General features: G+C 41.9%; 1 protein-coding gene across 1 annotated transcript in view; it reads left to right on the forward strand.

The window, feature by feature from the left end:
- Positions 1–27,094, forward strand: part of LOC124795818 (neuroendocrine convertase 2) — a 1,530,590-nt gene that overhangs the window by 1,473,246 nt on the left and 30,250 nt on the right. The window contains exon 13 of the mRNA XM_047259899.1: positions 16,983–17,147. Coding sequence (XP_047115855.1) covers positions 16,983–17,147 — 165 coding nt within the window. The remainder of the gene's footprint in view (positions 1–16,982; positions 17,148–27,094) is intronic.

Genomic DNA, 27,094 nt, shown 5'->3' on the forward strand with positions numbered 1-27,094 from the left:
TTACAGAGGAGACGAGGAATGAGAAAGAGAAGCACAGAAATACAAAATGGAAATGTAATAAACAAGTGCCAAAAGGAATCACAGGACAATATATACTTTTAGTGTACCCATAGATGTACAAACGCAAAGCATACATTGAGAAGTGACAATATGCGTACTAAAGTGCCACAGTGGATGTCTCATGAAAGAATCTGTTGCTTATCGCTCTAACCAGAATCGAAAGCACAGATGTATCGACAAACAGACGTGCAAATAAGTAAAGAAAAGGTGAAGGCTGCTCAATAGAGGCAATAGAAAGACTCATACTGAGACGTTTCAATATAGAGAACGCGTGTGGCCCTACCACACTTCCCTGGGCACTCCTGGCGATACCACTGTCTCTGATAAGCTCTCTATATCGAAGGCTATGTACTGGTTTCTATTACTCAAGAAATCTTCGAGCCACTCAAGTATATGTGACTCTGTCCCGTATACTCGGGCCTTCGTTAACAGTCTGCACCGGGGCAGAGGGCCACAATAACGAATGAGCCACTGGAATCAAACGTATTTGGATTTGTACTATGACGCAACCCACAGAAAGAAAGCATATGAACCAAGACATCAGACAAAGAATTAGTAACGATGTTGGCATTGTTGACTGAGAGATGCGGAAGTAAACCTCCGGTAACAGTATAAAAATGAGGACTTGATGAAATCGGCAGACGTAAAAGTAATGTCTGGAGTATTTCAGGATTCAAATATATTATATTATTACCCACTCTTTTGGCTACATAACCGTATTTTTCAACATAATCTCCGTTCAGTGCAACAGTGTTACACCAACCCACTGGAAGGGCCTGTCTACCCGGACGGCACTACTCTACTAGTCGACATCGAAAACTTGCTCTGAGCACTATGGGACTTAACATCTGAGGTCATCAGTCCCCTAGAATTTAGAACTTCTTAAACCTAACTAACCTAAGGACAGCACACATATCCATGCCCGAGGCAGTATTCGAACCTGCCACAATAGCAGTCGCGCGGTTCCGGACTGAAGCGCCTAGAACCGCTCGGTCACAACGGCCGGCGGTCGATGTCGAAGCCAGCGTCTTGCTGCATCAATAACCTCCCCATTATCCGTGTACTGCTTTCCGCGGAGTGCGCCTTTCATTGGGCCAAACAGATGGAAGCTGGAAGGAGTGAGATCCGGGCTGTAGAGTGAGGAAGAGCAGTCCACTGAATTTTTGTAAGCTCCTCTCGTGTGCGCAGACTTGTGTGAGGCCTTGCGTTCGTATGGAGAAGTTCGTTTGCATTTTTGTGGCGACCAGCACCCGTAAGTGTTTCTATTTCCTGAGTGTACTGCAGTACACTTCAAAGAGTATCGTTGCCCCACGGGGGAGGACGTCAAACAGAACAACGCCTTTGTAGTCCCATAAGGCTGCCGCCATGGCTTTACAGACTGAGGGCGCGGCTTTGAACTTCTACTTGAGAAGACAGGGCATGTGATGTCACTCCATTGATTGCCGTTTTGATTGTGGTTCGATGCGATGAACCCATGTTTCATCGACCGAGACGATGTTTGACAAAAATCTTTCACAATCAGCCTCGTAACGGGCAAGCAATTCCGTACAATTGGTTCTTCGTTGCTCTATGTGGTCTTCTGTTTGGCGGCGAGGAACTGCGTCGGCACACACTATTCACGAGTGTGCCCACAGAGACTGCGATCCGTCGATCACCTCGAATGAGAGTATCCGCACGTTCCAACATTGCAGGAGTCACGTCTGTGTGCGGCCAACCGGCAGGACATGTTTGCGCGACCTTCTGCGATGATGACAAACGCCTCGCCCAACAACTCACTGTGCTTTTATTAACTGCCAGGTCTCCGTAGACATTCTGCAGGCGCCTATGAATATCTCCGATACTCTGGTTTTCTGCCAAAAGAAACTCAATGATAGCTCTCCGCTTGGATCGCACCTCCGTTACAGACGTCATTGCGAAAGCTACGTATAGCGCCGCCACCTATCGGAATTTTATTCAGCTATGAAAAAAATTCGCATTTTTCAGCCGAAATTTGCCGAGAAAAGATGGGTTGCGTTATTTATTGAACGCTCCTCGTAGTTTACAATATACGAGTGGACTTAAAGAAGTAAGTTACACATCATTAAGACGAATCAAGTAATTTTTTGGATGCTGCACTACACTTCAAAGTGACACAGATGAATGACACTATTTTTCAGCATATTCGCCATCTACCTACCAAAAACGGTCGAAATGTTCTACATCTACATCTGCATCGATACTCTGCAAATCAAATTTAAGTGCCTGGCAGAGGGTTCATCGAACCACCTTCACAATTCTCTATTATTCCAATCTGGTATAGCGCGCGAAAACAATGAACACCTATATCTTTCCGTAAGAGCTCTGATTTCCCTTATTTTATCGTGGTGATCGTTCCTCCCTATGTATGTCGGTGTCAACAAAATATTTTCGCATTCGGAGGAGAAAGTTGGTGATTGGAATTTCGTGAGAAGATTCCGTCGCAACGAAAAACGCCTTTCTTTTAATGATTTCCAGCCCAAATCCTGTATCATTTCTGTGACACTCTCTCCCATATTTCGCAATAATACAAAATGTGCTGCCTTTCTTTGAACTTTTTCGATGTACTCCGTCAGTCCTATCTGGTAAGGATCCTACACCGCGCAGCAGTATTCTAAAAGAGGACAGACAAGCGTAGTGTAGGCAGTCTCCTTAGTAGGTCTATCACATTTTCTAAGTGTCCTGCCAATAAAACGCAGCCTTTGGTTAGCCTTCTCCACAACATTTTCTATGTGTTCTTTGCAATTTAAGTTGTTCGTAATTGTAATACCTAGGTATTTAGTTGCATTTACGGCTTTTAGATTAGACTGATTTATCGTGTAACCGAAGTTAAACGAGTTCCTTTTAGCACTCATGCGGATGACCTCACACTTTTCGTTATTTAGGATCAACTGCCACTTTTCGCAGCATTCAGATGTTTATTTCTAAATCGTTTTGCAGTTTGTTTTGATCTTCTGATGACTTTATTAGTCGATAAACGTCAGTGTCGTCTGCAAACAATCGAAGACGGCTGCTCAGATTGTCTCCCAAATCGTTTATATAAATAAGGAACAGCAAAGAGCCTATGACACTACCTTGGGGAACGCCTTTAATCACTTCTGTTTTCAGTTCTTGTGCGATAGCAATTCTCTCCTTGGTAACGGACCCATTAGATAACTGTTGTGCTAATGTTCCCAAAGTTGGAAAATCTCTTTCACCCACGAATGTTTTTCCAGCTTACCGCAAGTGTGGAAATCGCATCGTGCAAAATCTGGATTTCTAATCAGCATCACCCTTGCCTGCACGGCCTTGGTCAAAATGTTGGCACTGGTTTAGTACGACTGGAGGCGACATTGCATCTTGTCCGCATACCGCCAGATTCTCACCGTAAATCTGTGTCCAATTGAGACGGTTTCCCCGAAAGAATCGTACTATCTCGCGTACCTCCACTTTGGAATAAGTTTCCAGTTGTGCTTCATTTCAATCGCACATTGTGATGCATCAGTTACCCATACCGTAGCGGGACTGTATCTACAGGATAGAAGGAACATGTTGTCTCTTCTGACAGTGCGCAACTCTTGTTGCGAAGAAAAAGCCACAGCTCAGAAGGACACGTGAGCTGTAAGTTGAGTTAATGATGCCACATTGGCACCAAATTTCGCCACAGCTCTGCCCAATGATACCGTGGACGTGTCACTTGATGGCGAGTCGTCACACCCCGTCTTACGCACATTTAACCGCTTCTTTTGACGTCTATATGATGTAGGTCACAACACCGACACCCAGCGTTGGAATCAAGCGGCTTTCTGATAGTTGGCCGAGGAAAACATTTCAGACACGCTGCCGCTCGGCACCTACACGAAAAGGCCTCAGGGGGTGGCATAAAGAGTGTCAGTAAAACCACCTCTTCCCTTGCGGTGATGTTTCCCACACATGTTGCGGCTGGAAACGACCGTTCGTAATGCGATTTGCAACAGGACGATATTCTTGGCAAACTTTGACACTGCTGACACCCTCGGACGTTTCAACCCTTCTCTAAGGACACTATGGGGCTGAATCCCCATTGAACGTTAACACAACACTTTTATTCGTGAGCGATTCAAATTATGGGAAAGTGGTTGCCGGTGAATGATAGTACGCAGAGAGGAACTTAATTTTTCTGTGTGTTTCTTCCTCTTAACTCTTGTATCAAACGCGATATTGAAGAATATATATATATATATATATATATATATATATATATATATATATATATATATATTTTAATATTTACTTTTCTGAGTATCTGTGATTGATGCCGAGACTGGTAAATCAATTTCTGACCTCTCAGTTTTCCTCGGCGTGACTGATTAATACTCTACTTTCGAGCGTTCAGCCAAGTTGTTGATTCTATTTTTATGCACGATGTTTCGACGGTTGATCCAGTCAATAGAGACTCTGTGAAGTCAAATTTTAAAAGGACAGGAAACGGAATTGGCCCCGTTCTCTTCAGTGCAATCATCCGGTTGTAAGCTCCTCCATTTTTCTCCTCGCTGGATAGAATTGTGATTCTGCTCCTAATGTGGGAGTTGCATAGGGAGTGAACCCACAAACTTTGATAGTACGATGCTGTTTTGGCTGGTTCGCAGGTTAGCAAAGAAATCGTCTTCGGTCTCCAAATGAAAGTTATCAATGAAAGTAAAGAGTCGCCTCTTGTTGTTGTGAATTTTCTAACTCGAGGAGTGCTTCTTCGGGATTGTAGGTCCGCAACTGTATAGTCTAGAGGAAAATTGTGAATTTCCTAACTCGAGGAGTGCTTCTTCGGGATGGTAGGTCCGCAACTGTATAGTCTAGAGGAAGATTTAATAAATTTAATTTTATGAAAATACCAGTTATTGCTGCAGCGGTTACCGGTTTCGGTCTGTCTCGCCTCGAACCACACACCTTGTTCTTAATCATAACCAGTTAGACTATATGGGCTACACCTTATTCATAACCGTAATCAAATAGACTGTATGGTACTAAAAAGCACGAATAGCTTTGTACAAGAAAGTCGAACTGTAAGCAACAAATATTCTCATTGATAAGATAACCTATGTGTCTACTCTTACAACTGAACGGCTGAACAATTACTGTGGGTCGACCATACAATCGTCGATGACCAACACTGTGCTCCGAAACGCCAGTCAAACTCTTTAAATGACACATTGCGGCGCGTTCAACTCCATGAATCTGTAATGTGTGACAGAGCTGCCTCAAAGTACCCGAACATTCTGCCAGAAAAATTAAGTCCAAGCGGCTTACACTGACTTCATATCTGTATTTTCATTTTCGCTACTCGTCATTTCCGTTTCTGATCGTCATTACGTGTAATGCGTCTGGTACATTGGTACCACCGGTCACTTGAGTGCGCACTTCGTCTTTTTTATATTATTTACTTATTTTTACCAAGAATAGGACGCCGTCTGAGAGATAGTCATGGGAAACCAGTTACAATCCGACCCAAAACAAAAAATAAGAACCTTGTAAACTTCCCGAACCATTGTTTCGCGTATTAGTAATCCTTGTGTTAGAACACTACATCATATACTATTACATTCAGTCATCTACTTGGGAGGCATTTCTTGGTGCATAGATTGACACTTTAAGCGTATTAGTAATTGTGAATAGAATATACTTTTCATTTCCTTACTAATTTTGTGTATGTGTGTGTGTGTGTGTGTGTGTGTGTGTGTGTGTGTGAGAGAGAGAGAGAGAGAGAGAGAGAGAGAGAGAGAGCAACGAACGGAGAGAGAGAGAGAGCAACGAACGGAGAGAGAGAGGAGAGAGAGAGAGAGAGAGAGCAACGAACGAGAGAGAGAGGAGAGAGAGAGAGAGAGAGAGAGAGAGCAACGAACGGAGAGAGAGAGAGAGAGAGAGAGAGAATGGAGGGTGCAGGGCGTTCACTACATGTCACGTTGGAAATTACTTGCCGTACTCTACTGGCGAAGGAGGATACTTGAAACTTGCATAAGTATGAACGAGATAATAAGGGACTTTCATAACCAGGGGTAATCACTACTGGCGGACTAATGCAGCCTAATTCAGAGGTTACAATACCGTATATTCATTCTAGCAATCGATATGCTAATCACGTTGTCTTGCTTGCTTCCGTATGTACATCCATACTTAACTAATCAATGTGCTGCCGTAAGTGGTTTCTCGGTTCTGTTGACAGATGGATATACCACGGTGCTACCCATAGACATTATTTCTCAATTCACCATCCCTTTTTTGCAACACATACTGATTGTACAGGAATGAGTAAGGTATCGTTAGAAAGGATCTTTAAACGGCTTCTGGCACTGCGTACGGATTTTGCGCTAAACTTAATATTGGGGACGAATTTTAACATAAGAAACTTTTAACTAGGCAAAAGAGCATCATAGATGCCCAGTGTCATACCTATATTTTACGAAGTTACATCTACATCTACATCTACATGACTACTCTGCAATTCACATTTAAGTGCTTGGCAGAGGGTTCATCGAACCACAATCATACTATCTCTCTACCATTCCACTCCCGAACAGCGCGCGGGAAAAACGAATACCTAAACCTTCCTGTTCGAGCTCTGATTTCTCTTATTTTATTTTGATGATCATTCCTACCTATGTAGGTTGGGCTCAACAAAATATTTCGTAAATAGATCTCGCCGCGACGAAAAACGTCTTTGCTTTAATGAGTTCCATCCCAACTCGCGTATCGTATCTGCCACACTCTCTCCCCTATTACGTGATAATACAAAACGAGCTGCCCTTTTTTGCACCCTTTCGATGTCCTCCGTCAATCCCGCCTGGTAAGGATCCCACACCGCGCAGCAGTATTCTAACAGAGGACAAACGAGTGTAGTGTAAGCTGTCTCTTTAGTGGACCTGTTGCATCTTCTAAGTGTCCTGCCAGTGAAACGCAACCTTTGGCTCGCCTTCCCCACAATATTATCTATGTGGTCTTTCCAACTGAGGTTGTTCGTAATTTTAACACCCAGGTACTTAGTTGAATTGACAGCCTTGAGAATTGTATTTTTTATTGAGTAATCGAATTCCAACGGATTTCTTTTGGAACTCATGTGGATCACCTCACACTTTTCGTTATTTAGCGTCAACTGCCACCTGCCACACCATACAGCAATCTTTTCTAAATCGCTTTGCAACTGATACTGGTCTTCGGTTGACCTTACTAGACGGTAAATTACAGCACCATCTGCGAACAACCTAACAGAACTGCTCAGATTGTCACCCAGGTCATTTATACTGTATAGACCAGGAACAGCAGAGGTCCCAGGACGCTTCCCTGGGGAACACCTGATATCACTTCAGTTTTACTCGCTGATTTGCCGTCTATTACTACGAACTGCGACCTTCCTGACAGGAAATCATGAATCCAGTCGCACAACTGAGACGATACCCCATAGGCCCGCAGCTTGATTAGAAGTCGCTTGTGAGGAACGGTGTCAAAAGCTTTCCGGAAATCCAGAAATACGGAATCAACCTGAGATCCCCTGTCGATAGCGGCCATTACTTCGTGCGAATAAAGAGCTAGCTGCGTTGCACAAGAACGATGTTTTCTGAAACCATGTTGATTACGTATCAATAGATCGTTCCCTTCGAGGTGATTCATAATGTTTGAATACAGTATATGCTCCAAAACCCTACTGCAAACCGACGTCAATGATATAGGTCTGTAGTTCGATGGATTACTCCTACTACCTTTCTTAAACACTGGTGCGACTTGCGCAATTTTCCAATTTGTAGGTACAGATCTATCGGTGAGCGAGCGGTTGTATATGATTGCTAAGTAGGGAGCTATTGTATCAGCGTAATCTGAAAGGAACCTAATCGGTATACAATCTGGACCTGAAGACTTGACCGTATCAAACGATTTGAGTTGCTTCGCAACTCCTAAGGTATCTACTTCTAAGAAACTCATGCTAGCAGCTGTTCGTGTTTCAAATTCTGGAATATTCCATTCGTCTTCCCTGGTGAAGGAATTTCGGAAAACTGCGTTCAATAACTCCGCTTTAGCGGCACAGTCGTCGGTAACAGTACCATCGGCACTGCGCAGCGAAGGTATTGACTGCGTCTTACCGCTTGTGTACTTTACATACGACCAGAATTTCTTCGGATTTTCTACCAAATTTCGAGGCAATGTTTCGTTGTGGAACCTATTAAAGGCATCTCGCATTGAAGTCCGTGCCAAATTTCGCGCGTCTATAAACTTTAGCCAATCTTCGGGATTTCGCGTTCTTCTGAACTTCGCATGCTTTTTCCGTTGCCTCTGCAACAGCGTTCGGACCTGATTTGTGTACCATGGGGGATCAGTTAATGCCCAATAAGAGACTCCCTTTTCATATTATCTTATTAAAAACACCATTTTATTTGTTTTAAAGAACAGGGTGATCAAAAAGTCTGTATAAATTTGAAAACTAAATAACTCACGGAATAATGTAGATAGAGAGGTACAAATTGACACACATGCTTGGAATGACATGGGGTTTTATCAGAACCAAAAAAATACAAAAGTTCAAAAAATGTCCGACAGATGGCGCTTCATCTGATCAGAATAGCAATAATTAGCATAACAAAGTAAGACAAAGCAAAGATGATGTTCTTTACAGGAAATGCTCAATATGTCCACCATCATTCCTCAACAATAGCTGTAGTCGAAGAATAATGTTGTGAACAGCACTGTAAAAATGTCCGGAGTTATGGTGAGGCATTGGCGTCGGATGTTGTCTTTCAGCATCCCTAGAGATGTCGGTCGATAACGATACACTTGCGACTTCAGGTAACCCCAAAGCCAATAATCGCACGGACTGAGGTTTGGGGACCTGGGAGGCCAAGTATGACGAAAGTGGCGGCTGAGCACACGATCATCACCAAACGACGCGCGCACGAGATCTTTCACGCGTCTAGAAATACTTTGTTTCTTTTTTTTTTTTTTTTTGTTCTAATATAACCCATGTCATTCCAAGCCTGTGTGTCAATTTTTATCTCTCTGTTTACATTATTCCGTGGTTTATTAAGTTTTCAAATTTATACTGACTTTTTGATCATCCGGTACTTATTAACGGGATAATTTGTACATAGCATTGTCATAGATAATAACTGCTACCACTGCGGTAGTGCATTAACTCTGCCTGTCGTACAAGTTAACTTTTCTAAACGCATATACTTTCCGAAACAACAAACATATTTGTCAAATTCGCCTTGAATTGTGGTTTACGTATTCCTACTACGGCCTGACGTCCTTACATAAAGTATGAAATACAGTTAAAATCTCAAAGTACAGTTAGAGGTTATTGTGTCCATAGTGATATACCAGGTAAGAAGCGAACGCAACCATATCCCGTTTTTAATCACGGACAATTATGTATATCCTTTTCAAGGATAACTAAATCAACTAACATTTTTGTATCCGTTAAAGAAAACTAAAAACAAACAGCACACGAAGATTATGTTCTTACATCAAATATCGTTTACACCAAGCTATAGTAACGCTCTGTAAAGAATTTTGTTCAAAATTATGTACATGGAAATGTATATAGAAGGATGAATCATAAATTCTGTGATTATTATTTCACCTCTTTCGGTTCATTTTTAAATGTTTCCTCTTCCTTCTCACAGCTATCCTTATCCCATCGGCTACACGTACTCCAAGTACTGTCACTATTTAAAGCTATAAAAGTGAGGAAGTTTCACACGGGTCCGTTGGTTTCATTTTATATAATACGCTAAAAGCTCAACTATATTTCACTAAATCGTCTCACGTGGGCCATTCAAAGAAATAAAATGCTATTAAAATTAGACACTACCTAAGCACTGCAGAATAGCGCTGCATATTAGTCTCCGGCAAAAAAGCTTCTGATTCTTATACTCACGCAGATAGCTATAGAACCGTAAAATAACTGTAGAATTTACGGAGCGATAGAGTAGTAAAATATCAGTACAATTTATCGAAACTGGTGGCTGATACTTGCAGCCGAGATTTATCATGTTTAACAAATTTATTTAGTTTTCACAGTAACAGCATATTCTTTGGATAACTGAAACAAGCTACACTTTAGTGTATAATAAACTATTTTTATTAAACTCTTACTAGTTGCTTCATACTAATATTACAGAAGTACACTAATAATACAAAAGCACTATTACAAAACAAACAGAAAAAATAAGGAGATTAAAAGGGAAAACCTACTTCGTACCAATGTAAAACTATAACCTGATAATAGTCACACCAATTGTGCTACTGCTACTGTGACTAAGTAATATATCCGTACAAACTGTACTTTTCAGAATCCACATTTATCCAAATGCTCGGACTAACACGACAAATAATCTCGGGGACTGTGAACGCCGTTTCCCTTCTCTAATTCTTTACATAATGTTAACTGACAGAGAAGTCGCGAATTGATGGTCGGCTCGTATCTCAATACTGCTTTACGATCCAGCGTCCTTAAAGACTGCTGACCAAGACCTGGTGCAACATCATAAAGCTTGCAGTAACATTACATGTACTCCGGATTGTTCACAGTACCATAATCAGAAGTATTATTTCTTTGTCTTTTAACTTTATAAAGATACGTTGCACAAGGAGCATAATAAGCCAGGGGGAGTATTTCAAAGATAATCAGGGATGCGAAGTTTCTATAGACGTCGTCATCTTGTCTCTAAGATATATAAGAACTTCCCCTGTTGAAATACATTGAGCCACTCAATTATTTATTTCTATTTTTTCATTGGGGTATGACTGAACTTGGAGACCCGAGGATTTCGACAAACTTCGTCTTATTAACACATTTGTAGACTACGGTAGTTTTCCTGGCAGCCTTGGTCAGTTAAAATCGTAACAGTGTTACGTTTATGTTAGGTGTGTTGCGTAGATACCTAACGGTAATTACCTCATTTCGATCGCTTTGTTTGCGTATTCTGTCCGTGTCTTACTTGATTCTTACTTATCACGGTATAAGTGTATATTTTTTATTGTTTATAATTATTTATTTTATGATTTTGGTTGAGGTGGCTTTAAATATTGTGGGCTAGCATGAGACTTTTAATCAACTTATACCGCAATAACACTCGTACGGACATCGGCTGCCCCGAAGTACGCACGATATAATATTTTTTTTAAACACAGCGGGCGACTCACCGCCTTCTAATAAGTAGTTTGCGTGAGCGCTGCTATTTAGAAAAGAAAATATGCGTATTCTTACGCAAACTGTAATTATTAATATGGGTCTCAGGGGCTACTGGTTATTCATGTACCAAATTACACAAAGATTAACTGGGATATTGCGGAATGTAATGCTTTTCAATATTTCTTTTTTATTATTTGCAAGGCCATACTGGAGAGAATCTCGTCTGCCGTTAGGCAGCCAAAATCAAACATACTGAACTCTCTCAGTATTCTAAATATTAATAAACCAAATCTATTTTGACTCTTTTTAACTTTGAAATTAATGAAAGATCAAAATTGAGAAGTCTCTCGCATTTACATTTAATATTATGACATGATATTTTAATTAAATAATACAGTCAGCGTAATGGCCGACTAAATTCTGCTAGGGGACATGAACTCCCGGCACTACGAAGTTCTGTAAAAATTTTGTTAATGATAATTAATGGTTTCAATTATGAAAGGTGACAACTAAGTCATAATACACACTTTCTAATGACAATTTCTATTATATTTTTCAAAATACAGATAAAACTTACGCTAATTATCAGACAGCACTACAATGGCGGCCTACCGCTAGACGAAACAAAACAGGAGAGCTAGTTCAATAAGAGCATTGTCTTTGATCTTCATGGCCTGTGTTACACAGAGATTATACCAAAAAAAATGTGTTTTGTTAATTACATCGATATTTGTGTTTTGATAATAATAACTTATATGTTCTTTACTATTTGTTATACGTCGCGCACACGTACACAGTCTTGAAATATTTTATAATTCACACGTCGCATAACAAAAACTTCCTTTCTCTTTCTCCAAATGTCCATTTATGTGACGTACCGTCACAGTGTGTTCCGTAGGTACCTAACGGTAATTACCTCATTTCGATCGCTTTGTTTGCGTATTCTGTCCGTGTCTTACTTGATTCCCCTAGAGACCGGAAGCGGTGAACCGTCTAAAACATGAGAGAGGACACATAATGGGTCGCGTAACTTACAGAACATTTCTTTCTACATAGTTATCCTCTTGTCTCTCACTTAAAAACAAACAGTACTTTCAGCAAAATAGAAATTGTCAATGTTTAACCCAGGTTTTTCTCTAAAGTTGTTGCTTTGTAACGTGAAACAAAGTGATGTCGTAGAAAAAAATAAAAAGAAAATACAGTTTCATCATGCAGCGTAAGAAAACGCTATTTCCTTTTTTAAAAAAAAGGAAAATTTAAACAAAAAGAACGCAACACAGAAAAATAAAACCTCACTTCAACATTTCGTCGAGCATACAAAACTATAAACCATATTTCTGTTATTCATAAACACCTTTAGCATTTATCAATAACAACATGACACTCTTGCCTTTTATCATCACGAATAATTTCTAAGGAGTAAAGAAACAGCAATAATCATATAGATTTGTTTATATTTGTGCATGTAAACTGCACTTACATCAAAATAATTGCTTTGGCTACACAAAAGTGCCGAAGTTAAGAGGTCACCTAATTTCTATTCCTCATAAAATGGAATTTATAATTTGTAAGGATATAAAATACACAATGGACTAACACTGAATAACGTACGGTTTTAATTACGTGCAAAACAAACAGGAAACGAAAAGAAATCTTCTGCTCTCAGTTTCTCTCTCACACATTCGTTGTGTTTCTTTCTCTATAAATACCACCGACACCACCACCTTCACCTGCCCACGTTAGGCAAAATTTTTCCGCCTGACTCATGTAGCACTATCACCGTCAGAGGGTGGTACGGGACTACAAGTCCCACCGCCACACCTCCAAAGCGAATTGCAGTGACGCAGTCACTGCCCTGTGGAAATCCACTGCCTCACCAACACAGCCAGACCGCAATAGAGCGGTGATACTGTAATGTAACATAACACCCCGGACTACAAGTCCTTTTCAAAAATAAAACGGTATTACTGGTACGGCTGTTTTCGCAAGTGGAACGAGTTAAGTGATACAACAGTGTTTCAACCACGTGGATCGTTAGAATACTCGAAAATAAAGAAATGTTGTTAAGCATACAAGACCCGTAAACTGGCCTGAAATGGATACTACATCGTGACGTTTGACATCTTTTTTTCTGATAACGGAAGCTAGTGACACAAAAGCAATTGCTTTCCACTTTTGTGGTCCTGTCCTCCTCAGTTGCGCGTAATACTGCGGTATATTGATAATTTTCACTTATGGACCGCCTGACAGCAACTGAATAAAACACAATTTTAGTGCCATACGCGTTTCGCCATTATTTTCTGCAAGGCATCATCAGTGGCAGGTTGCGTAGACAGTTTCTTACATATTACGCTCCTGTTGCATTTTTGGTGTTGTTCTTCTTACTATGAGCGCCAATTTGCTGTTTTTTCCGCATTCCACAGCACTATGCACTGAACGCTTGTTTTAATGCAATCATTGCATTAAAACAAGCGTTCAGTGCATAGTGCTGTTGCATTTTTGGTGTTGTTCTTCTTACTATGAGCGCCAATTTGCTGTTTTTTCCGCATTCCACAGCACTATGCACTGAACGCTTGTTTTAATGCAATCATTGCATTAAAACAAGCGTTCAGTGCATAGTGCTGTGGAATGCGGAAAAAACAGCAAATTGGCGCTCATAGTAAGAAGAACAACACCAAAAATGCAACAGGAGCGTAATATGTAAGAAACTGTCTACGCAACCTGCCACTGATGATGCCTTGCAGAAAATAAAGGCGAAACGCGTATGGCACTAAAATTGTGTTTTATTCAGTTGCTGTCAGACGGTCCATAAGCGAAAATTATCAATATACCGTAGAATTGCTTTCCAACGAACATACAAAAGTTCTTCGAAATCAATTAGTCGCAGAGGTGGGCCTCTCGTTGTACACCTACATCGACATCTACATGTAGATATCTACCCTGCAAATCGCACTTAAGTGCCTGCCAGAGCGTTCACCGAACTACCTTCAAACTAATTCTCTGTTATTCCGTTCTCGAACGACACGAGGAAGAAAAGAACACCTATATCTTTCCGTGCAAGCCCTGATTTCCCATTTTATTATGATAATTTCTCTCTATGTAGGTTGACGTAACGAGATATTCTCGGATTCTGAGGAGAAAGTTAGTGACTGAAATTTCGTGAGAAGATCTCTCTGTAACGGAAAACGCCTTTGTTTTAATGATATCCACCTCAAATCCCTTTTCTGTCCGTGACACTCCTCTATTTCTCGATAATACAAAACGTGCTGCCCTTCTTTCAACTTCCTCTATGTACTCCGCTAATCCTGTTTCGTAAGGATCCCACACAGGGCAGCAGTACTCCAAAAGAGGGCGGACAAGCGTGGTGCAGGCAGTGTCTTTAGCAGATCTGTTGCATCTTCTCAGCCAGTAAGTCGCAGTCTTTGGTTCTTCTTCCCCACAATATCTTCTCTGTGTTATTTCCCATTTAAGTTGTTCGTAACTGTAATTCGTAGGTATTTACCTAAATTTACTGCCTTTACAGATTCGATTGATTTATTATGCAACCGAAGTTTAAGGGATTCCTTTTAGTACTCATGTGGATGACCTCATACTTTTCTTTATTAGGGTAAATTGCTAATTTTATCGCCATACAGATATCTTACTTAAATCGGCTTGCAATTGGTTTTGATCCTCTAATGACTTTACCACAAACGACAGCATCATCTGCAAACAACGTAAGACGGCTGTTGAGATTGTCTCCTAAATCGTCTATATAGATAAGGAACAGCACAGGGCCTATGACACTGCCTTGGGAGAACGCCAGAAATCACTTCCGTTTTACTCGGTGACGTCCTGCCAGTTACTACGAACTGGGCCCTCTCTGACAGAAAACAAATAATTCATTCGCATAATTGATACGATATTCAATAAGCACGCAATTTGGTTACAAGCCGGTTGTGAGGTACGGTGTCAACAGTTTTCTGGAAATCTAGAAATACGATATCAATTTGAAACACCTTGTCGATAGCAGTCAGCACTTCGTGTGAGTAAAGATTCAGCTGTGTTTCAAAAGAACGATGTTTTTTAAACCCGTATCGACTGTGTGTCAAAAGACCATTCTCTTCGAGATAATTCATAATGTTCGAACACAATATACGTTCCAAAATCCTGCTGCATATCGACGTTTATGATACGGGCTTGTAATTTAGTGGATTACTCCTAATCCCTTCCTTGAATAATAGTGTAACCCGTGAGATGTTGTATATGATAGTTAAGTAAGGAGCTGTTGCATCAGCATATTGTGAAAGGAACCTTATTCGTATACAGTCTGGACCGGAAGACTTGCTTTTATGAAATGGTTTAAGTCGCTTTGCTACTCCGAGAACATGTAGTTCTAAATTGCTGATGTTGCCGACTGTTCCTCATTCGAGTCTTGGAATATCTACTTCGTCTTCGGCCATTTGTCTAAATGCATTGTACACGTTTATCTGTGTCACAGTGAGTGGTTATTGAAAATGTAGATGTATAAGATTAGCGTAAAGTGTTTCCCTGACTATAAAAAAGTATTTCTAAGGAACAATGATAGGCACAGCTACGCGTTTTGTAACTCATAAAGTTTTGTATTTGTGCGATGATGATCTCTTTCCTTCTAAGTGGTAAATTATCTCAGAAAATCATTCCATAAGATATTATTAAGTGGAAATATGCAAAATACGTCGGGAGGCTGATCCGTTTGTTTCCAAGACTAGAAGAGCAATAGTTTCTGAACGTAATTATTTGAGAAGAGCAATAAATGCTTTTTCCAGTTCAACTTGTCATAAATATTTATACCCAAAGATCTGGATCGTTCTACACTGTTTACTATCTCTTGTTCATGTGCTGCAACAATTGTTCGTATGTCTCTATTTGTTGTATAGATGTAATTATAGAGTAGGTTTTTTTTCTTTCAAAATTTAGGTAGAGTTCACTTTCAGATAACCGCTTAATAATTCTTTGACAGCCATCATTAACAATCTCTTGCGTTGCTGTCACCCTAATTGGATTTATAATAATACTAGTACTGCCTGGAAAAAGTACCAGTTCTGCTTCTTGAATGTTAAGTGGAAAGCCATTAATACAGATAAGAAACAGAAGTGGACCCAAAATTGAAGCCCTTGGGGAGGCTTCCTTTCTGATTTCTCCCCAGTCACTAAAATTTTCTACTCTTTCAGCACAGTTTAAATTTGTCAGTATATATATATATATATATATATAGGGTGAGTCAGAAGTCCTTGGGCACCTTCGTAAGTTGAAAGATTGAAGGGAAAATTGAAATGTGATGATGTTAACATAGGTTTTATGTGGGGCAGCAACTTTTGGAGTGAATGTCATTCATGGCCGCCATCTTGAAATTCGCCATTTTGGATTGAAGTCTTTTTTTTTAATGGGAAGGGAGGTGTATGACACATCAAATAACACTCTTTGAGCTCTGGAATTTAGTGGTGTAATTTGTTTTTGTCTATCTTGTACAGTTTAGAGGTTATTAATGTTGAAAGTTGGGAAATTACCTTCATACCGAATGCTTCAACACATGTTCTACGTGTTGTCCATCCCGTGCAATGCACAACTGCAGTCGCCGCAACCACAATAATAACTCCTAAACTGTACAAGATAGACAAAAACAAATTAGACCACTCAATTCCAGAGCTCAAGCGAGTGTTACTTGATGTGTCATGTTTTAAGGTCACCAGCAGGGAATGAAATTCGCACCAGTCGATGGCATGAGCACAGAAAGGTGTGGCGTGTGTTGCAGCGAGATCCCGTCCCGCGGCCCACTGGTGCTGAAGATCTCGACGGACGCGTGCCGCGGCACCGACACGCAGGTGGACTACCTGGAGCACGTGCAGGCCGTCATCACGCTCAACGCGTCGCGACGCGGGGACCTCGAGCTCTTCCTCACCTCGCCCATGGGCACCAGGTGAGTGCCTCTGCGCGTCCCACTGAAAAAAAAGACACACGCACACAACACACCTACTCCCTGCTTCTAAAGCGGTGCTTGTTGCAAAGTGACGTGTTGTAACATATCATTTCCTCATAGCACCTTGTGCTAATCCTGTCTGTACTGCGTGGGTAGGGGCTTTTCTTCACCCTAGTGTTGACTGGCTCGTCTGTCTTTGATACTACTAAATGTATAGTAGTCACGGTATAGGAGGCAAACTCGAGGTCGGATGATATCCCCATGACGGCCGGTGTCTTTTAATACTCGTTGCAAGGAAACTTCTAAAGACCCTAACAGGAGGCAGCGCCTTTACAGAAGCTCTGCAAGTGATAGCAGGAAATGGTCAATAAAAATTTGTACATTCGGCTCCTGATTCTGACTGTTTCTAAGACTTAAGTGTTAAATAGTTTCATGCGGCAGTCTACAGCTCGCGAAATAGAGGAGTCCAGATCTGCATCCACGTACATAATCCGCAAGCCACAATATTTTGCATGGTGGACGATGCTATGTACTGTACCACTAATACTCGTTTCCTTTCTTGTTAGGCTCGCAAATGGAGCGAGGGAAAACACAATTGCCTACATTCCTCCATACGAGCCCAACTTTCTCCTATCGTGCCTTGACGCGAAAAGCAGTTGGCGTCAGTAGTGACATTCTGCAGTCAGCTGCAAATGCGGGGCGGGGAGTGGGAGGGGGGAGCGAGGGGGGAGGGGGGGGGAAGGTCGAGGTGTCCTGTAGACAGGAAAAGGTGATCATTCCTGATCAAGCGAGTTATTTCTGACAGTGCGGAAAATTAAGAGATCCCGAAAGTACAGTCGTCTCGTGTGGTAACGTGGGTTTGAATTTGAACTGTGCCCGTTTCCTAGGCGAGTGTTGCTGTTTATCGAGTGTACAGACGCTCAATAGGCAGCGAATGTTGAGCCAAATAGCTGAATGGATGGTGGAATTTAGTGAAAGATAAGGATTTGGGAAGATTTTCGTTAAATCAAAAGAATTCAATGTGCTTCCGTAGAAATCTCAGTTTGGGTGGGATTTTTTCCCTGATGACTTTAAAATTCCTGTTTTATTATCATGGAGATTTTCTGGGTAAGTGGCTAGGAGGCAGTCGGAGGTGATGTACTGATAATTTGGCGGTGGACGCAATTCTGTCCGTTGGTCGGATCTCGCAATTTTTCTTGAAATTACGCGGTTACAGGGAGTTCCATTATTGACTACGGAGTTCTGAGAGGTTTAACCCGGTTTCGCGATCCTTATTTAGACTAACTGAATAGTGTATCAATCCAGAGAATTAATCAAGGTCTACCAATAAACAGTAAGGAAAGCCGGTCACAGTGGCCAGGCTAAGGCATCCCTGCCTTTTAAGCTGACTAACAACAGTAGGAAATGCACAGAAATGAGAGATTATAATCTGCAACCGTTGAAGTATAATATAGGATAGTTTAGTCACCTTATGATCAAATTAAATACTTTAAACAATTCAGTTTTGACAAAGTGGAAAAGTGATCACTTTACCCCACATGAGCGGGCAAGGTGGCCACTTAGTTTTATACCAAAATAATAAGGGACAAAAAAATATTCCAACAAAGAACTAAACATGATTTACTGCAAAACATGATTGAATTTCAATTATTTACACTATTCAAAAATAAAAGTCAAACTGTGTTGCTCAGCTCCTGTACAGAGCTCGTGGGCCCACAACTGGCACTAAATCCACTGCTCTTCTGACCTTGTATTTCAAAATGTTTCTTCGCAGTACATGCACGTTTTGTCTGCATTGCTGTCATTAGAAAGAGTTCTTCCAGCGTTGCATTTCCTGCTCTTCGCAATATTCTTTTCGCTGTCCTACATCCCTACATCTGCGCAGATACTCCGCAAGCCACCGTATGGTGCGTGGCGGAGGGTACCGTATACCACTATCAGTCATTGCCTTTCCTGTTCGACTCTCAAACAGGGTGAGGGAGTAACGACTGTCTATATGCCTCCGTATGAATCCTACTTTCTCGTATCTTATCTCCTTGGTCCATTCGCGCAATGTATGTTGGCGGCAGCAGAATCGTTCGGTAGTCAGCTTCAAATGCCGGTTCTCCAAATTCTGTCAATAGTGTTTCTCGAAGAGAACGTCACCTTCCGTCCAAGGATTCCCATGTGAGTTCCCGAAGCATCTCTGTACCACTTACGTTTTGTTCGAACCTAGCGGTAACAAATCTAGCCGCCGCCTCTGAAATGCTGCGATGTCTTCCTTCAATGCGACCTGATACGGATCCCAAACACTCGAGCAGTACTCAAGAACAGATCGCACCAGCGCCCTATATGTGATCTCCTTTATAGATGAACCACTCTTTCCTAAAATTCTCCCAACAAGCCGAAGTCACCAATTGCCTTTCCTACCACAGTTCTCGCATGGTCGCTCCATTTCATATCGCATTGAAACGTTACGCCCAGATATTTAAATGATGTGATGTGTCAAACAGGGCACTAGTAATACTGTGTCCGAAAGTTACAGTTTTGTTCTCCCTACTCATCTGTATTAACTTACATTATTCTACATTTATAGCTAGCTGCCATTCATCACAATAACTAAAAATTTTGTCTAAGTCGTCTTGTATCTTCCTACAGTTACTCAAGTCCGACATCTTACCGTAAACCACGGCACCATCAACAACATCAGCAAACAACCGCAAATTGCTGCCCGCCCTGTCCGCCAAATCATTCTGCTGCTTCCCGTTCTTCCTTCTCTTTACCTTCTTTTTATTCTCTTTTCCCGCCTGTATACAAGGACTTGCCGTAAGTATCGCTGCGGAGCTCTTCTTGCAGCCACTGCGCTTACATTTTTCTCCTACGCAAAGAGGCCAAAAGTGCCGAGATGGCGACTTTACCCGCATTGGCACCATTACAAAAAATCTGTATGCCCTCCAATAGCATGACTGCAGTTTTAATGACTAAAATAGCATTATGTAGGCAAGGTATGACACTTTCAAAACAGTTTCATTAAAAAGACTTTAAGTCACATTCCCTCTTCGCAATAAATACAGAAATTGATCGTTAACCTTACATCAGGATAACCAAAATCCACAAAAGTTATTATAAATATGAGGAGCAGCACAGCAACCAGATTAGTCTTCACGGGGTGAATGGGCCATCCAGTGAGAGTAAGTTAAAGAAGGAGTAGTCAGACTTTTTTCCTCAAGAGCCAATAGTATCACTGGGGGCGACACCTAGGGAAGCATATGTATTATTCTTATTATTAATTGGTAATATATAAAATAGTATGTTACGCGCCAGCAAAGGACTAACTGTATTAAAAGCCTCAAAGAACTGCTCGTTAAAAGTCGGTACCATTCGGAATACTTCGTTTCGACGGCTCTTTGTTTCAGACTGCTCCCTCACTCAGCGCCCGCAAAGTTGTGGCAGTGCAACTGCGTGACGCAGTGTTGTGCTGTCTGTGTGAGCGGATGATTAATTAATGACAGTAATTGTACTTACATGTAAATGCATTATGCAATATGAGACATGATCACAAATGTTTACCAAATGTTTTCAATATAATTTTTCTCCTACTCATCGCATTTTATTACAACAGCCTTAATATAATTTCGAATTCATTGCTACAAATACGTACCGCATTTGTCTGTAATGCGAATCCGCGAATTCATGGTACTTCCGTGTGAAACTCTGTAACGCAGCAGTTGATCCGTACGAGGTGTTTACACGGGTAAGTTGTCAGTACCGGAAGGCAAACAGTGAAACATTCACCCTCCCACATCCTCTAACCCCACAGTCGCCGTGCTACTTACCCCTCCGCCCCTAAGGTGAGTGCCCAACTTTACTTAGCACACGCCCGAATTCACCAACATCAATTAAAATTAATCATCTCTCAAAATATTATAGTCTCTGCAAGAATTTTAATATGTTACTGAGAGGGAACTTTGGATCCGACTGCTAGTTTCTAGACGCGTGTTATGAAATATGAATGAGAATAACCAGCCGCACGAATACCAGATTAGGGTGGCATGTGGCCCGCAGTTCGGCTACCGCTGAGTTTATTTCCGACGCCAAGCCAGCACCTTACAGCGCCCAGTAACCCAACAGCCACTTTGGTAGCCATGGCCACTTTGCCCGGACCTGGCCTACACCGCGTGATTCGTCAGGAGCGCGCCACATCGCTAAGGGCGCATGGACTCCGGCCGCCGCAGCGACTGTGATTTCGTGCCACGCAACGGAAGCCCCGACAACGGAGCACAGGAAAGTCTCATTGTCGCATTTCATAAGGTAGTCTAGTCTCAGTACTTCGCGTGACCTACACCTAAACAGTTCTTGTAGACATCTGTGAAAGAAAGACACGTCATTACGTTGTTTTTTTTTTTCGACATCACCCAAAAAAAAAAAAGAAATCTTCATCACTCATCAGTTCCGTAATTTGCCAGATTACAAATTTTCCTTTCTTAATTTTTGCTTCATTGATCCCTAAGAACCTTTCTCGCAAGACGTGGGGGATATCCAGGAGTTCCCAAAATTCGAAATGTGGTTATGAGTACAATTAAATACTTTAATGTCTTCCCATAGATCCTTTTTGAAACACAGTAGCAGGTGATGTGAGATGAGTGGTTTGGCTTTCAGTTGTTGGTGGTCATGTGTCCATTTCGTTACCTGAATTTGCTGTTTTGCGAAGACTGATTTGAAAGAGAAACGTTTCTTTATAAAGTTCTGTTTTAAATTTGGCGAAACCGCTGCAGGAACGAAGCTGCCTATTGACACCTCAGAAGAAAATGTTTTAAAAGTGCTCCATCTGATTGCGCAAGATCGTAGACAGACTGTCCAAGACCTCTGCAACAATTGGGAATACGACATCATAGTGTCGGCGTACCTTCGGACCAATTGAACACGAGAAGGATTGAAGAAACACCTGTCCCAGGACTGCCACAGAACTATCAGAAACAACATCTCGTGGAAGCCTACAGCGAACTTAAAAAACTGCTACAAGATGATGCATACTTCCTTTCACTGGTGATGTATATTGGGTTTATGGCGATGATCCTGAAACTAAACAGTAGTCATTTCGGACAAAAAAGCCTTGGCAAGGAGCAGTAAATTCTTGTTGATCAGATTTTTTACTGGATTTTTCATGAAGAGTTCGTCTGTCCCGATCAGACGGTCAATAAAGAGTTCTAGTGAGACGCTGGAGAGATGTCATGGGGAAAAAATTTTCACAAATGCGGCATGCGAACGATTAAGTACCCCACGAAGACAATGCACCATCGCATACAGCCTACATTGTCCAGGAGCTGTTTTTTACTAAAAACGAGATGACATTTGTTCCCAACTCGCCGTACTCACCAGCGGTATCTCTGTGTGACTTCTTCCTTTCCCCCATGATGAAAATCAAATTGAAGGGGCGAAAATTTACTACAATGGAGGAAATTCAAATGGAATGGCAGACGATGCTAAACATCCCAAGAAGCAAAAACCTCCAGGATGCATTTCACAAGTGGCAAAAACATTGGCAACTCCTCTGAAGCTGATGGTGCAGAACAAAATCTAGATAAGATGTAATGATTTTAATTAATATATTTCAGGAGCTTTTGGACACCACTACGTACGTGAATCCATATACTTTGTCAATGGCTTTCAAAATGTTGTAGAAAAGACTCAGGAAAAATTTTAGGGGTCAGCAAGAAGATTGTTAACCAGGGTCCTATACCCGAGCTGTACTTCATTCCGAGCAGGCCTTTCTTTTACACAATTATAGTGCCTGCAGCCCTTGCCTCCCCTCTCACACAGAAATTGGCCGTTTGTTTTAGCTCTCCGCAAATACACAATTTGTATTCCTCTTATTGGATAAATGTAAGCAGCAGTTTACCGTTTTCATATATCTAAAACTGCAACACACGCTCTAAGAGAAAAAAAAGAAAATGTCGCACCATGAAGGAGTTTGCAAATTTGTCATCAACGGAAAATGCAAAATTGTAAACTTTGTGGCCAATGGATGAATGTGTGAGGCTGCAGCGCAATTTCACCGCTGAGTTGACAAGGATAGTAAACATGGGGCATGAGGACATCAGGGCATAAAGTCTTTGCGAATTTCATTACGTGTGCTCAGTTCGACAGCAACTATGCCTCGCGGACAGGCCTTTGAACAATATACGCAGATGTCAGCATTTGAGTGAAGACGTGTTGCAGGGCTAAGAGAAGACGGTTGGAGTGTTTGAGAACCGTCACGCCCCTATTCGATCATGTTGGCAAGAATGGGTGAACCATGGCCGAACACAGCATCAAGAAGGAAGCGGTCGACCTAAAGAAAACACAGAATCTGATCACCTGGCAATCCCCAGAAAGGCTCTCAGAGCCGGGGGTTCATCATTTTCATCGATCCGACGTAGAGGTGGTGCTTCACTGGCCACAAAGACCATTATTAGGTAGCTCAAAGGAAGGGGGCTGAGTTCACGGCGTCCTATGCGCCGACTAACATTGACCTCGGAACACCTACAAGCCCGTATGCAGTGGTGTCGGGCGTATTCGGCCTGGAATCTCATTGACTGGAGTAGATCTGTCTCCAGTGGTGAGTCCCGCCTCGAACTGAACCCGGATAACCAGCGAAGACGTGCCTGGAAATGCCCCGGACAGCAGAGGGATATCAGGCTGACTGTCGCCGCCATAAGACCCGACAACCATGAGTGACGGTCTGCGGTGCCATTTCATTTCATAGGAGGACCCCTTTGGTTGTCCTCCGCTGTACCCTTACAGCACAGCAGTAAGTCGATAATACTCTACGCCCTGTTTTGTTGCCCTTCATGGCAAGCCGTCCTGGGCTTACATTTCAGCAAGATAATGCCCGTCTGCACACGACGAGAGTATACTGCTCGTCTTCGTGCTTGCTAAACCCTATCTTGGCCAGCGTGATCGACGGATCTCTCCCCAATCGTGAATGTATATACACAATACTATCGCCCGCCGAGAAAGGGTACTGCACAGACTAATTGTGATTATACTACTGGCCATTAAAATTACAACACGAGAAAGGACTGAAAATTAATAAATACACTTACTGAGTGTTCAGGGCTCGAAATTTAGTACACAGAGCTGCCACCTCTGGGAGCAAAAATGACTCTTGCCTGGCTGTATATCGAGTCGAACAGAGTCTGAATGACATTTACTGCTACGTCACTCCATCCTGTTTGCCAGAGTTCATCAATCATGGTAGCTGATGACCTGTTACATGCTAGTCTCTCAGCAACCCGTGACTGAAAGTCTTCAATAAGTGTGGGATCTGCAGAACGTGTAGGCCTGCATCTTTAGAATGTATATATGCGATGCTGTGCCACATCGGGAAAGAGTATTGCACATAGTAATTGGGGTTACACTACTGCCCATTAAAATTACAACACAAGAAAAGATAGCAAATAACTAAGTATACTTATTATGCGTATTCAGGATCCGATATCTGGTACACAGGGCTGCCACCTCTGGCAGCAAAACTGTCTCTTGCCTCGCTGTACGTCGACTCGAACTGAGTTTGAATGACGGATACATCTTTCCATCCTCTTTGCCAGAGTTTATCAGTCTTAGCAGCTGGTGAGTGATTACGTGCTAGTCTCTCAGCAACCCGTGACTGCGGTATATGTTTTCAATCGGTGCGGTATCTGGCGAATGTGCAGGCCAGGGAAAAATTTGAGTACCTTCTGTTTCGAGATAGGCCAAGACAGCACGAGGAACATGAGGTCTTGCGTTATCTTGTTGAACGATGACGTTAAGGAGACCTCAATAACAGCGCGGTCACCGGCCATAAACGCCAAAAGTGTAATGCTTGCTGCCCAAATCACCGACTACGTGAAACGCGGGTTATCGAGTTGCCATACCATCGGTACCCCATACCATGCGCCAGGTGCCTCGCCCTTATGAAGATGACGAATGCAATCTGGCAACAGTCGTTTTGCTCGAAACCTCCACATAGAGACACATCCACCGTGATGCTGTACACAGAAACGTGACTCGTCTGAAAACACGTGGAGCTACTCCTGTGTCCAGTATAGTCGTTCGGCTCACCGCTCTGTCTTCTGCAGCATCAAGCATATCACAACAATGCTCGTCTTATCATTCTCTGGTACTCCAGATGTTGTCATATCGTCCGCATGCGCACTTGTTTTGCTACAAATAAGACCATTTCCCGACTCATGGTACGTCAATTGGATACGATTGTGTGCGGTCTAGTGAACAGTGTGCTAGTCGCATGGGGTAATTCCGATTCTGCATTCCGTCGAGTACGACTCTCCTCAACCAGTAGATTCTATATTCACATGACAATAGTGAGATCCGAAACAACGCGAGCAGCAAAACTGCAGAACAATAAACAGCATACTCTGTGGGCTACAGTTCTACCACTGTCCGATACCGACAAGTGTTCGTGTACGTTTCGCGTTTATGCGCGAGCTGTAGTACCATCTTCTCACAAACAACCAACAACCAAATACTATTTCTGAATGAGAAACCTTCTGAGTAACCTTTTCTTATATACAGAATGTATATGACATTACTTCTACCTACTTTGCGCGGTTGCACTAAAATGCTAATCATTTGCATATCCAAGCACGTAACAACACTTCACGCCGGTTTGACGTTTATTGCATGGTGCCTTCTTAGTATTACAGTTTTAATCGCATCGAGCAGTGTGCTAGTGAACGGAGTGACCACACGCATCAGACGTCGCCTGTGAGGCCAACCAAACTTAAGTACTGTATATTCCAGTTCGATCGCCAGGACACTGAGCCAAGACCTGCATCTAAAGTAAATAAAGAGGGATGACTGTAGTAATATGAGAGAAAGTTAAGACCTGAATTTCTCCGGAAATGTGATATTTCGTTTTCACAGTTGCAGTGGCGGCTTTATAGTGTGACAAACTACAGTCTGTAGGTTATAGATAAATATACATTTTCCAAGTCCTTGAAAGAACGTTGTTGTACTTCTCGCTTTATCCGCAGGAAGTTTGGAGTTATTACCTGTATACGAAAGAGTTAGTGAACACATCTAATTAAGTAAGGTATATCTTGGTCCAAAAATGCTATTTAACTTATGGACAGTCTCACTTGTACTCTTTAACAGTATGATTCCGTTTCTTAAGAGTCGCCCAAAGCTCTGAGAGGGAACTTACATCGATTACATGGCTGTCACCTGTCCGGATACCGTTCCTGACGCAGACGTAATGTGGGTTGCATAAAACGAATTAGTAAGGCCAATTTAATCGCCCTGTATAAGAGGTACATATCTAAACTGGCAGTCAATCACGTCTTGACGATGTCGGTTAAGTAATCTTGGAAAGCTTAACTTCCCTCTAGGAAGTGGCACACCTAGAAAACTGAGAGAATTTTGTACGGCAGAGTTTTCGTGCAAGACAAGCCATGGCGCACTTGTACGGTAACACTTTTTCACGTATATACGATTATTTTGTTAACAAGCAGTGTGTTTTTTGTACCCCATGAAATGCATATAATTTATCACTACACATGAGTGGAATAAAATTTAAGTAAAATGTTTTAAATTATGTAGGTAAAGAGTAGGCAGTAGTTAAAATAGGCTTTGTTTCGTTTTTCACGCCGCAAACATAGGAAAGAGTGAGAGAGACGATCTGGGATGGGTGAGTGTGTTACCGTCTGTGGGATTTAAGGACGATTCGATAGAGAGAACTTGAGCTGTCGACGAGACTGACTTCTGTGAGCGAATGAGGAAATCTATGTAGCGCCAGCGAGTTTTTTAACTCCGCGGCATACATGTAGCTATAAAAATAATAATTATTCTTTGATATTGCGATGTATTAATTTCTTATTCTCAAGAATGCTTTCGTTTTGTTGGATGGAGAAATGAAACGTGCTTTCTACCGTGAGATTATGGACAAGTTTTAAGAAGCATTGAACACTGAAGAACTTTGGAGGAAATGT

Source organism: Schistocerca piceifrons, chromosome 4 (assembly GCF_021461385.2).
Source record: "Schistocerca piceifrons isolate TAMUIC-IGC-003096 chromosome 4, iqSchPice1.1, whole genome shotgun sequence".
Lineage (NCBI taxonomy): Eukaryota > Metazoa > Arthropoda > Insecta > Orthoptera > Acrididae > Schistocerca > Schistocerca piceifrons.